The sequence below is a fragment of the Simochromis diagramma genome, unplaced genomic scaffold (assembly GCF_900408965.1).
Source record: "Simochromis diagramma unplaced genomic scaffold, fSimDia1.1 OVJJ01000304.1, whole genome shotgun sequence".
Lineage (NCBI taxonomy): Eukaryota > Metazoa > Chordata > Actinopteri > Cichliformes > Cichlidae > Simochromis > Simochromis diagramma.
In genome coordinates, this window is record NW_024387030.1 from 9,869,451 (window position 1) to 9,881,478 (window position 12,028).

Here is a 12,028-nt window from a genome sequence, read left to right on the forward strand (position 1 = left end):
TTCAATCTGGAGAAAAATAATAAAATAAATTAAAAACAGCAGTTCTGAAGTTGAGCAGCATTAAGATTCAAGTATCTGCCAGACTTTCACTGGAAATTCCACACAACACACATTACAGCGTTTTGTTTTTTTTACCAAATGAATTAGGCGTGAGTGCAGGAATGAATGAAAACGGCAAACAGTGTATTCAAGATTATTTTAATATTATTAATATGTATACTTTAGGCTTTAGAAATATAACTATCAATGACAAAACTTCCACTGGAGTAATGGTAGTTTGCTTAGGCCCCCATCAAATCAATTAATTACAATATACACATTATGATACAGAGCAGATTTAAATCTGAAATAATATTAAAATAAATGCTCAATAGATAAAGGTTTTAATTGTATTTTTTATCATTTTCTTGACCTACTGTTAGCCATCTGTGAGTTCTGAGCACACCCAAAAAAATGTAAAGCCATATTCTTCTATAAACTAATTTAAGTGCAAACCTTTTTTTTTTTCTTTAAAAAGACTATGATTGCAGCATCCAGCTATATAGATTCAGAATTCAAGACTGAGGATGGTAAAGCCAAGTGGAACCAGGCAATCCTCAACTCTCTTTTTTTGTTTCATTAGACAAGTTATAAAACAAAAAAACGACAAAGTAGCTAACAAAAAAATCAGTGCAAAGTTATCAACGGGGAGATTCTATTCAAGAAAAGAGAAGTGGTGGGTGAATGTGGATGGATGCAAAAATTTCAGATGCTTACGCACTTGGTCATAAAAGGATAGTTCTTCTAAAGTTCATATTTTAGTCAGTAACCCTGAGTTGGGTTAAATGACAACATTAAAATAAAAAAGATGATTATGAAAATTAAATGAACTATCCCTTTAGTCTCAAGCCACAGTTGTCTGGTTTGCATCTAACAAAGCCAAGCATTAATTCCAGAAAAGCCTAATGAGATTTGACACGCGCGCACACGCACGCAAACACACACGCACAAACAAACAAAAAAAAGATTTAAAAAAAGAATTCTAAAATGTATTAAAACTCGAGAACAAAAGCACAATAGTCCACAATTGCACCACACCTTTTCCTGTTCCATTCCTTCTCTAGGTCGAGTGAGTGATAAAACAAAAAAACAACAGAAAAGCCATTAACAAAACTGGGAGAGGGAGGGGTAGAAAAGAAAAGGAAAACTTGCAATGCTTGCAGGGTGAAGAGCAGCATCAGACTCTGGGTTGCAGGGTTCTTTAGCAGCAGAAATATTGTGGCTATACTACTGTTCCACTGGGAGAGCTGGCTTGGTTTTGGGATGACAATAAACCCTGAAAAAAGGAAAACAAGGAGATTTGCATTGGGAAAGTCCACATACTGAAGCAAAGAAAGGAAAAAAAAAAAAAAATCAAACAACAAACAGCTCATTAGAAAATGCGTCCCATCTTTCCATATTCCAACCGATGCAAGAAATGAAGAGCCTGTGCACAGCGGTTTAAATAAATGCTTGGTGTAATAACATCCGCGATCAAGGCACTTCACTTTATAACTAGCCTTATGACCCTCCTGATGGGACCTTTATGAACATTTGACATTTTATTACAATGCACCTGGATCCTTAACACAGCACACTTCTCTGTAGCCATGGGTTTTGTATTAAAAAAAATAACTTTTCCATAACCTCAGCATTAAAGCATTTTTAACCATATGTCTTTTCAATACAAAGTAGACTTTTAGTTATGCTGCATATTCCAGACTATATGTGCAATTCTGGATATGCAAGTGTGCACAAACATATTTTGCTGTAAGCGTGTGGGGAAGTGCAGAGAGCCTGGGCAAATACAGAGCTATTAGCATAAAGGGTGAAATATGAGCAGGGTTGGGATTCAATAGCAGTTTATCAAATCCAAACAGTTTCAGTTTAGGTCTCCGATCAGCTGGCCTAAACTGGTCGCAGCTTTAATGAAGACTAACAATGATTAAGCCAACCTGTTCACAACCTGCATCTCAAACCTGAAAATAAGATCTAATGTTGATAACTGATATCACAGCTCAAACATACCGACACCACAAAATTCACTTGCTCAAAATGTTAATTTGATAGATAATTGTCTTCTGGGCAACAAAAATCAACATAAATAGTGGTTGCAGAGTGATAATGTCTTCATCACAAAAAAGTCAGTGGACTGAAGAAAGCACATTAACCAAGAGACAGCTTAAATGGAGCCTTTACAGAATTAACAAAGTAAGTGTCACTAATGGCAGAAAATTAAGTCATTTTAACTGGAGAAATCAAAAGTCAGCACTAGCTATAACTGAGAAGCTGCTTATATCACCTGCATGATTTGATCATTGCTTTGCTAATGGGAAATAGAAACTCTAAGAGATAAAAACAAAAACAAAAAAAGCAAAAACAAGTGTGCACGAGATTTGAGAGTGTCTGAGCTTGATGAAATTTGACCATCTTGTTGAACGGGAAATGCATCTGATGACAAGAACCCAACCATAACCCTCTGAATGTGACCGCATATGCAAATGACTTGTTGGCTATGCATTGCGAGATCATTATGGCGAACCAATGAATACATCTTATGTCTTCCTTCACCTGACAGGTCCACAGAAAATTCTATCTTATTGGATTATATAACCACAAACTGTATTGTCATAGCATAGGATGTTTGTTTTTCTCCCCCTGAAACTTGGGCATTGGAAAGCAGGTGTACATTAAACCAAGTCTTATAACTTATGTTTATTACTTCAGTGGCAATTTGACTATAAAAGCTATAAATTGTATTCCAAATATCCACAGTTTAACATATGCGTTCAAAATAAGTTTAGTTTCTTAACCGCTTTATCGACTCATAAGCGCCATCATTTCAAATTTCCTCCCATTTCCTCCATTAAAAAGAACTTACCACTTTGCCTGGCCTCGCCCATGTGCAAATAAATCCCTCCTGACAAGCAGTCACTAAACAGTCCTCTAAAAATATGAGTACAGTCAGTCTCTCGTGTGCTATTTTTTTACAGATGAGGGGCTCGAGGAGGGGCACGTCCTCCATGCGCGGGCACAGCAGAGTGCCCAGAGTCTTGGCAGGGTCTGTTTTGGTTTTTGTCAGCAGGTTGAGCTTGTCGCTACTCTTGCTGCTGATGTGACCCATGCTGTGGTTGCGTTTGTGGTCCTTCTCGTGGTGGCGCTCCTTCCGATCATGGAGTGACAGTGTAGCAAACTTACTCACACCTGTAGCGATGGCGCTGTCCATAATACCACTACTGATTCCACCGCCACTGCTGGCTTTGTTGGTATTGTTTGCCGTCGTTGTTGTGGTGCCAGCAGAATGGGGAAGGCTGTTGGAACGTGGTAAAGTAGTAGCGATGGAGTTAATGCCAGGAGTATTGGCACCACTGTTGTTTCCATTAGTAGTGTTACTAGAGGTGTTAGTGATTATTGTAGCACCTGCAGGAGGGCTGGTAGCATTCATCACATTAGTATGTGTCCGTGTCCGTGAGAGGGGAAGATGCGGGAAAAGGATGTCCTCAGTGAGGTCCCATAGGCACAGCTGAGTGTCCTGCCCCACTGAGCCAAACCGGTATGTAACACTAACAGGCCGGCTGTCTGTGGAGTTACGCTTAGAAAGTCGAGACTGTGTACTGTTGGCCCGGTCTCGTCCAAAGTGGATCATCTGATCCTGGAAGTCCTCATCGCTGCCACTGAACTCCATCGGGTCGCTCTCCTCCACACTTGTGGTGTAATGGTCAAAAGCCACCACACTCACCCACGACTTGTGGCCGTGACCTCGAGCAATGACCCTGCAGTCCAAGAACGACCACACAGTCACTAGATCGTCCTCTCCACCCGCAACTATATATTTTCCATCAGGGCTCCAGCACACGCACAACAAACCACCAAAATAGCTCTTCATGGTGCCGTGAAGCTCAACAGCATCAAAGTTGAACACCCGTAGGAAGCCGTCTTGGCTTACACAGGCGAGGAACTTCCCATCTGGAGAGAAGGCAAACTCATTCAGAGCTCCCTCTCCTACAGTCCATTTAAGGAGAGGGTTCCTCGTGGATTTACTCTTGCAAGTGTGCACAGAGTAATTCTCTCCCTGTTTGAGTAGCTGGTAGTGTGGCGCTGTGGTGCCGCAGGTATGCTCCACATTGTACAGGTACATATTCCCACTGGCATGAGACACTAGAAACAGACTCTCTGAGCCTGGCACCCATTTCACACATGTTACTCTGGACTTGTCTATTAATCTCTGTCAGGAGAAAAATTAGGTTGAGGTTTGAGAGGCAGGAGAGAGCAGAAGAGAAGGGGAAGACAAAAAAAAATAATTTTAATACAGTAAAATTGACGTTGGTATGCTCAACAAGCTTTAAGTTTTTAATACAACAAGCTTTGGGCCATTTGGTAATGTCAAGTAAAAATTACTATTAAATTTTTTTTTCATTAAGATGCATTAAATACATAAGAATATCGATGCATTCATCACACAAAAAATCTTATCAGTTGTAAATTAATTGTGGAGTAGAAGATAATCAATTCTGTGGGATTGGATGACATGCAAGCACCATATAGTCACTTCCTGGTTCCTAAAAAAAAAATAATAATATGTACGGTGACGGTAAGGTGCAACCTTAAACAGTACTACAAAAATAGTACATAGATGTTATTCCAACCTGTGTCCTTTAGACTTACCTCCTCATTGAAGAGCTTGCTTGTCTCCTTCTTGATAGGGTCAATGAGCTGTACCTGTCCTGCTGAGAAACCCACCAGCAAGGACACGCTCTCTGCTGTAGCTGTGAGGTGGTTGAAGTCATGACACGTGGGCTGCGTTCCCTTGTAAATGCGCTTGTCTATGGGCTTGCTCAAGTCAGCGGCCTGAAAACAGAGACCGAGATTGCAAGGGGGGAATGAATGCATACAGATTGCAGCAACCTTCAAATATCTAAAATGCCCAACTACTCTACTGCATGGCAAAGTCTATACTTAGTCACACTACCAGTAATAAACCATAGCAGCTGAGAGTGCCGTGTTTTATATCAAACTGAAAAAAGCCAATCAGCTCTGCCTTTAAGACTGAGCCAGTGCGTTTTAAATCAAGCATCTTGAACCGCATATAAGACAAGTGACTGGAAGCAAAATACTAAACATTGAAAAACACACAGAAGAGCATGAAGAGCAAGGGCATGCCTTTTCTCTATAGAAAAACTGATCAAAAAGGAGTTGTTTTAGCCATTTTAAGGAAACAGTATTATACTACTGTGAAGAAGCTGCAGTACATACATTGCAGACAGTTAATATAACACAACAGTTAAATTTGTTAATGATTAACAGTTTGAACAACTGGTAGAACGGAAAATTCTTTTCAGGGTAAGGTGATGACTCAGGGGTTCCTCCATTTCCATGACATGCGACTGTTTTTGTCTTGCCTCAAAGAGCAAACGTGTCAATGGAGGTCTTGATCAAGAGTCCACTAAAAAGTACAAAATCACAAGACTTCTGCCTCACAATGGCAGAAACAAAGGCTGAAAGAAAACTTCATCATGTTACAATACAACTAAACATACCTGCTGTATTACACATTGTCTTGAGGGCTGACATGCAGATGTTTTCCAAAAACCAGTATGTGCCAACAGTGATGGCTACTGTACAACTCTAGCTACTGTACATTTCTAGTTTGTTTGTGTTTTTTGTTTTCAAAAAGTATGTCTGCTACAATATATCAGAATACATTTCTTACTTACAAATCCTTCCAAAATATATGACTTGAAGTAATTGCCAACTGTGTAGTAACCTGGCATTTAACATTTTCTAACTATGTTAACTTGCACATATTAAAAACCCTGAGGTCACACGAGTTTTTTCCTTTTCCCAATTGCTTCAAACAGCTCAAATATATGGCAGACCTTCAACCAGGATACAACTATTTCCCTCTGAAAAAAAAATGGCTACACATGACATGTTTGTGTGTAAATATGGAAAATGCTTTTATACGCAGGTTCAATTGAACAAAGAGCTCATTCAATCTGTGATGTCAAATCAGGTATCCGTTAATAACCACATTAAGGTGCGACAACATATTTTTTTATCAACAGTAACGTGGACAGTTAATTTTGATACTGAATGACAGCGGAGACCTGTATTCATATTAATTGCTATGTGATTTCCACATTATGCTCAACTATGGGGTAGCAGATCACAATGACAGTATGTGCCCATTGATTGTTATTAAATACCAAAAATATACCAAATCAGCTCAGTTTGATTAGCTCAGCCTCTCAAGAAGAATTCTTAAGCCAAAATCAGAGTGCCATTACGGCAGCAGTTAGCCACATGAATCCGCATCACCGTGATTGTCGATATCTGTCAGTCAAAAGGTCTTCTACAGGTGTCAAGGGTGGCAACGTAAATCTGTCAATGCTGACACTGACAGTTTTATTACAAACCAAGCCCGTTATAAACGCCATTTAAGCTCTGTCAACTTGAACCGTTACAGTAGGTCAACTTCACCAACATGATATTTGCAAAACTACAAAAACTCGCCATCAAGTGTAAAGAGAGTGACGGATAGGAGACGGGAGTTTTAGCCCCTGGCCTCGGGGTAGCTACTGGCTTGCTAACGTTAGCCAGTTACGCTGGCTAGCTAACTAATAGGCTAGCTTTGAGCTAAATAGCTAGCTGCCAGCTAATTTCAAAGTCAAGCACCTGTCAGAGTGACTTGACACGCCTAAACTCCTGCAACACCTCACACAGCAGTGTGGCATTTTAACTTGCAGCATAGCGAATTTCCTCAGGCATAAGCCACATTAGCATGCTACCTTTCTAACGCCTTTGTAGATGTAGAAGTAGAGCTCACGGCCCACATTGAAACAGATCCTGTCGCCGTTGCCTGACTGGTCGTTGACGTTCACGAAAGAGACCTTGACGGGGTTGGAGCCTTGTGAATTGAAAGGCACCCTATTAGGACGGCTGTATTCGGAGTGAGTGAGAAGTTTGTAGACGCCTTCCCGAGTGGTGAACTGAGTTTTAATTTCGTTCATCTCCTTCCCTCCTCCCTCCGCCGCCATCTTTGAAATTAACATTCATCCCTTTCCCCCAGGCCGGATCTTACGCACGGATGTGAGCGGCCGTTCCGACTCTCCCGTTCCCCCCAACGGCTCACGGTGGAACTGGTGGAAGGGATGCGACTGGTTTCAACAAGTTGTGACAGCTTTATCTAAGACCTTGCATTATCAACTTAACACAGAAGTTTGATTCAGCCACAGATTTTAATTTTGCTTTTAATTTTCGCCCGTGAGTGAACATTTACATATCTCGAAATTTCAAATACTCAGGAATAAGTTTATTTATTTATGTTATTTATTTATTTTTGTTGTTTTTAGTTTTTTTCAGAGACGGAAACAAGCTCCCATAAACTAGGCTTGATTGTATTTAAAAAAAAAATGAAAAAATAAAAAAATACATTTTGAAAAATAAAAAATACAAGTTTTAGATATTTGCACTGTTTATATATAAATATATAGTAAGTTACTACTCGATCAACCACACGTTTAAGCTTATGATCAAGTTGCTGTTTTTGTTTTCTTAAAGTACAGTTTACAATATATATTTCATACAAAAAATATATATGTTTACATTTTAGTTAGAATAAGCTTTAAAACTTAAAAAAACGCAGGACCGGTACACGTTTTATTTTGAAAAAGCAACAACCGGACGTATTATTTTGTCACAATCTTGAAATTAGCCAAGTCTGTGGTGTTTAAAACTTGTGACAGTGCAGTTGTGCAGACTGCTCACCTGACTGTGGCCACACGTGGCTGTTTCTTATTCAAGGCACCTGCTCTCTAATTAAGCTGCCAGCATTCCTGACCATCTTATCTCGACATATTTGCGTTATTTCCAAAGAAAATTTGTTTCACGCGCTAAATGTCATGGCACACAGAAGTAGAAGAAGACAACGTCCACTTCCAGGTATCAGTGATTACTATTTAATTTTTTTTTCCTCCTTAGACGTGGTATTTTCCTAGTTAATTCATTTTCATTTGTGGTGTCAACGTAACATGTGCACAATCTTTTCCAAAAAAATAAAATAAATAAATCACCCGTATATGTTATTGGCTGTCTTTTGATTTAATCATTATTGCAATGTAACCTACATATAGTTTTCTACATTCAGACAGCACTGATAGACAAGCACCCAGCAGTATGGACCAGCTTACTTTAAATTACATGGTAAGAATACTTACCCAATGCCCATCTGCAGGTGCTCTGCATTCTTCTTAGACCACTTGCATACTGTTGGACTAGTATGACCTTTTGTTTTTTGTTAGGAGATGTGCAACATGGAGTCCAGCACAGATTCTGACTCTGAAATCAGTCCAAGATGGTCCGACACCAGTACCATGGTACTGCTTGAATTCATCAATTGGGCAATACATGCACGCAGACACTGACATAATAAGCAAATTTGGAAGTATATAGTATAGTTTAAGCATTTTTCAAATAGTAGGGGAAAAACAGTTTCAGTGATCATTTAACATATAAAGCCAGACATGCACCGATCTTTGTAAAAATAACTGCCAACTTATTGATGTTGAACCTCTGGTGGTTGTGTTTAGGGATGTGTGAGCAGTGCACCAGAGAGTGGTGTCTTAAGGAGGCCGTTGCCATTAACACTTAAGCCTGCAGAAAGGCATGGCTGTTATTCTTTGGTATGCACTCTCCTCTCATTCATCCATTTGTGTTGAAAATGCACATTGCTGATCATGAATTAAAATGTGTGCGCTTGTTATGATTGTAGGATTTGGACCCGTACGATGGGAGCTCTGAGGATTCTGACGAGTCAAATGTCAATGTCTCCAGCAGGCAATCGAGGCAGCAGGCAAAAGGTGGTGGAAAAGGAGGATGTCGACTCTCGGGCCGAAGCAAGCGATGTATCTGTAATCACTCTGCTTCTGTTGCCCTCAGAGAAGGGACAAAAAATGACAAGAGAGACTGTCTGAGAGAACAGCCGAATCTTCTGGATGTCCAGATGAAATGTGGAAGTGACTCTGACCGGTTGGTCTGTGAACTGGACACTCTTCCCTCTAACAGTGACAGGGATGCTTGTAAAAATCTTCCAGAAGAAAGGGTAACTGATTCAGTAACACACAGACAAATCTCTGATATGGAATTGCAGCTTGATGATTCAGGCTTGCGTATTACAAGATCCTCCACACTTCATCCACCTAAACCTCAAAGCTCAGCGGCGGGGAGTTCATCTCACATGCTGGGTTGCTCCTCTGAGAGATCTCCCTGCTTGTGTAACCTTGGATCTCTGTACAAGAGAAAGCTGAGTCTCCCTGGAACAGACATGATTGAGTTGGAACACAGGAAGAAGCAGTGTGTCTTCAACATGGACGATGAACAAGAAGGAAACAATTCTGCATCTGAACCATGTTAGAGTTCTTTAACAGTTGAGATTTAAGGTGGACTGAAATACTGTAAATAGTTATTTGGAATTGCACTCTGTTTATTCATGAATAGTTAACTTTGAGCACCTCCTGATCGTTAAGATGGCATTTGGTTACCACTTGCTTAAAATTGAGTCACAGGTGACTCATCAAAACCTAATTTTTGTTCAAATGAGCTGCTCAAATCCAAATGAATGAATAAAGTAAAATATTTAAGTCTCCAGTGGTTCATGGAGGTTCATGTGTTAATTTTCCCCATATGTCTGCAGACTGCAGGTTTATTTTGTGCAGCCTATTCAGAAACTGGAAAGTCCTTTTGGAAATGAGTGTCTGCAGTTAAGTCAGTAAGCATTTGAACAATGTAATGTTATCTCAAACAGTTAATATGTGATTTTAAGTGCAAACCTTTAGCTTCACTTAAAGGGTTTTAACAAAACATGGCCTTTTGGTGTTGTGCTGGTCTGTGCATTCCTTCCTTTTAACCAGATGGTTCTGTTGATTTGACTCCTTAGGTTTGAGTAACAGGGAAACTAGGCTCACCTGGCCTTGTCAGTCTATTGTCTTCTACTTTTGACCTTCTAAAAGAGAGTGAGTGTATAAAAATGGTTTTGCCAAACAGCTATTGCTGTAACAGATATTTTATGCATATTGTCATGAAACTTTGGTAATATACTTACCCCTCCAACCAGCAGGTGGCAGTAATGGATAATTATAGTTTTGCCTGGCAGCTCAGTGAAGGTTTCATTACATTTCATTAAAAAAAAAAAGTAACTAAAAGGAGGACTGTGACAGAGGGCAAAAAACAAGTTTACATTTGAGATTTCTTGGTGAACTTTGCTTTTGTCTCATGTTCAGTCCAGATGTCTTTATATAATTTGGAAAAAAATCATTCAGGAAAAAACTGTCTAAAGTTACAATGCTGATATTGCATTTGGGACAATCCATATCAGCTTCACAAGAAAGAACATTATGTCACTGAGGTTTCCTTTGGCATGTGTGTGATTCACTTAAACATTTCCTTTAGAATACTTCCCAGTCTGAACAGGCTCCTAAGAAGAAAAGAGCTCCATAGCAACAACCATGCACAACATTAATTAAAACACAAAGACCAAGCAGTTCATTCCAATGAGCTTTATTCCATCTAAATACAACAACATGCTGGTTCTTCCATTAAAACATCTTTTTTCCCAACTTTCCTTTCCAAATTTCATTTTCTTTTCATTAACCATCAGACAACGTCTCCTCAACCTTCCAAAACACTTTCTAAGAACACTAAGAACTGTTACATGTTCACTGCAGTTCCACAAACATCTCTAACCAGGTTTCATATTGGAATGCAACAGACTACAACTACTATTATGGGGTAATGAATATAAGTGGTTAAATGTGGTTTGATCATAATCAAGACTTAGAGTGAGGAAACGTCTAGTTTCAATTACTCTGTGCACAGGATGGCAACTCCACGCTCGTAGAAGCTGTGAGGATCTTCCTTGGTGGCGATGTCGAAGTCGACGGTGAAGATTAGGTCAGACCGGGTGAAGTTCAGGTACACGGGTAGAGTGACCTGCAGCGAAAGGAAAACACAAAAGGTGAGAAGGACAACTCCGTAGCTATATTTCAAAATCTAGCTTTTTAGATCCCAATGGGGCTGTTTTTGTTTTTTGTTTTTTTTGGGGGGGGGGTTTACCATGTGTCTCTTCTCAGCATTACTCTGCTTGATCCAGCGGAGCTGAGTGAGAGGCAGCTCAGTGGAGATTGAGGTGGACAGAGACAGCTTGTTGTTGGCACAAGTAGCTCCCTGAAGCTTCAGACCTGAGGGTGCAGCAAGCAAGATTGGAATGAGAAAGAGAAATTCATGTCTTTACAACTCACTACATTAGACCACAAATACAGTTAGTAGCATGTTTTAGAGTCCTGCGAACACTTTTTTTAGGTTAGATTTCAGTCCATATTAAACAAACAAACAAAAAAAACATGTTAAATTCATATGGATATGATTTAATTACAACGCTGTCTGTTCAGTCTAAAGGCCGCATTGTTATCTGATTTGTGCAGTGCTTTTGCCGCCAACTAGATCAGATGATATGTGTTAAGTCTAACCTTTGATGCCGAAGCTGCAGGCATCCAGTGAGGCGCCCTGAGCAGTGGTGACGTTAACCTCGAGACACAGCTCTTCCAGGGACCAGCTGTTTGCCTGTGCCACATACTGGCGGGTGGCGGTAATGTAAGCCTCTGGCACAAACAGGCTGCCCAAGCACACATGGATGTTCTGGAAATGATGAGAGGAAGAGACACGGGAGTAGAAATAAAAAGAAAATGAAAACACATTTTGTTTTCATTTTTAACCAAACTATTTAAGAACCAAAGCTTGTTTGAATGTGTGCACAAACAGTACCTTCAGTTCCTTTGCACCCCCGCTGGCAGCTGCCTGGGAGATCTGCTGCAGCTGTTTGATACGCTCACTGAAGTCTGACACCCACTGGATTACAGTCATGGAGACGGGGACTGTGTACCGACACCAGCTGCGAGGGAGGATTCCTGAACAGACGGGTGTATACCACAGGTATATAAAGTATTCAAACAAATAA

At 40.0% G+C, this 12,028-nt stretch overlaps 2 protein-coding genes across 6 annotated transcripts in view; both read right to left on the reverse strand.

Moving 5' to 3' along the window:
- Nucleotides 1-182: 182 nt before the first annotated feature.
- wdr20a (WD repeat domain 20a) lies at nt 183-7,122 on the reverse strand. 3 transcript variants are annotated; one of them, XM_040042423.1, is made up of 4 exons: nt 6,807-7,122; nt 4,684-4,866; nt 2,900-4,243; nt 183-1,315 (listed from the first exon to the last, which is right to left on the reverse strand). In XM_040042423.1, exons 1-4 carry the CDS (start codon nt 7,068-7,070, stop codon nt 1,262-1,264), a joined length of 1,845 nt encoding a protein of 614 aa, XP_039898357.1. In that variant the 5' UTR covers nt 7,071-7,122; the 3' UTR covers nt 183-1,261. The 3 variants fall into 3 exon arrangements, with proteins under 3 accessions (XP_039898357.1, XP_039898360.1, XP_039898358.1); XM_040042426.1 differs by lacking the exon at nt 2,900-4,243 and having other exon boundaries at nt 6,807-7,121; XM_040042424.1 differs by lacking the exons at nt 183-1,315; nt 2,900-4,243 and adding an exon at nt 4,356-4,577.
- Nucleotides 7,123-8,787: 1,665 nt separating this feature from the next.
- The window catches only part of dync1h1 (dynein, cytoplasmic 1, heavy chain 1), a 29,121-nt gene continuing 25,880 nt past the window's right edge, over nt 8,788-12,028 (reverse strand). For 2 of the 3 annotated variants that reach the window (XM_040042420.1, XM_040042419.1), the window contains exons 75-78: nt 11,836-11,978; nt 11,541-11,709; nt 11,128-11,252; nt 10,557-11,004 (exon numbers count right to left, since the gene is read on the reverse strand). In XM_040042420.1, coding sequence (XP_039898354.1) covers nt 10,876-11,004; nt 11,128-11,252; nt 11,541-11,709; nt 11,836-11,978 — 566 coding nt within the window. In that variant the 3' untranslated portion in view covers nt 10,557-10,875. Of the gene's footprint in view, nt 9,073-10,556; nt 11,005-11,127; nt 11,253-11,540; nt 11,710-11,835; nt 11,979-12,028 lie in introns of those variants that run through there. The other variant, XM_040042421.1, reaches the window with a different exon arrangement.

What these genes read in the sequence shown, in the direction of transcription:
- wdr20a (XM_040042423.1), bottom strand. Translation starts at nt 7,070, where the DNA reads ATGTTAATTTCAAAGATGGCGGCGGAGGGAGGAGGGAAGGAGATGAAC. An exon ending in TCTACAAAGGCGTTAGAAAG is followed by an intron (nt 4,867 to 6,806) that starts GTAGCATGCTAA and finishes CTCTGTTTTCAG; the next exon opens with GCCGCTGACTTGAGCAAGCC. An exon ending in GCAAGCTCTTCAATGAGGAG is followed by an intron (nt 4,244 to 4,683) that starts GTAAGTCTAAAG and finishes TTCTCCTGACAG; the next exon opens with AGATTAATAGACAAGTCCAG.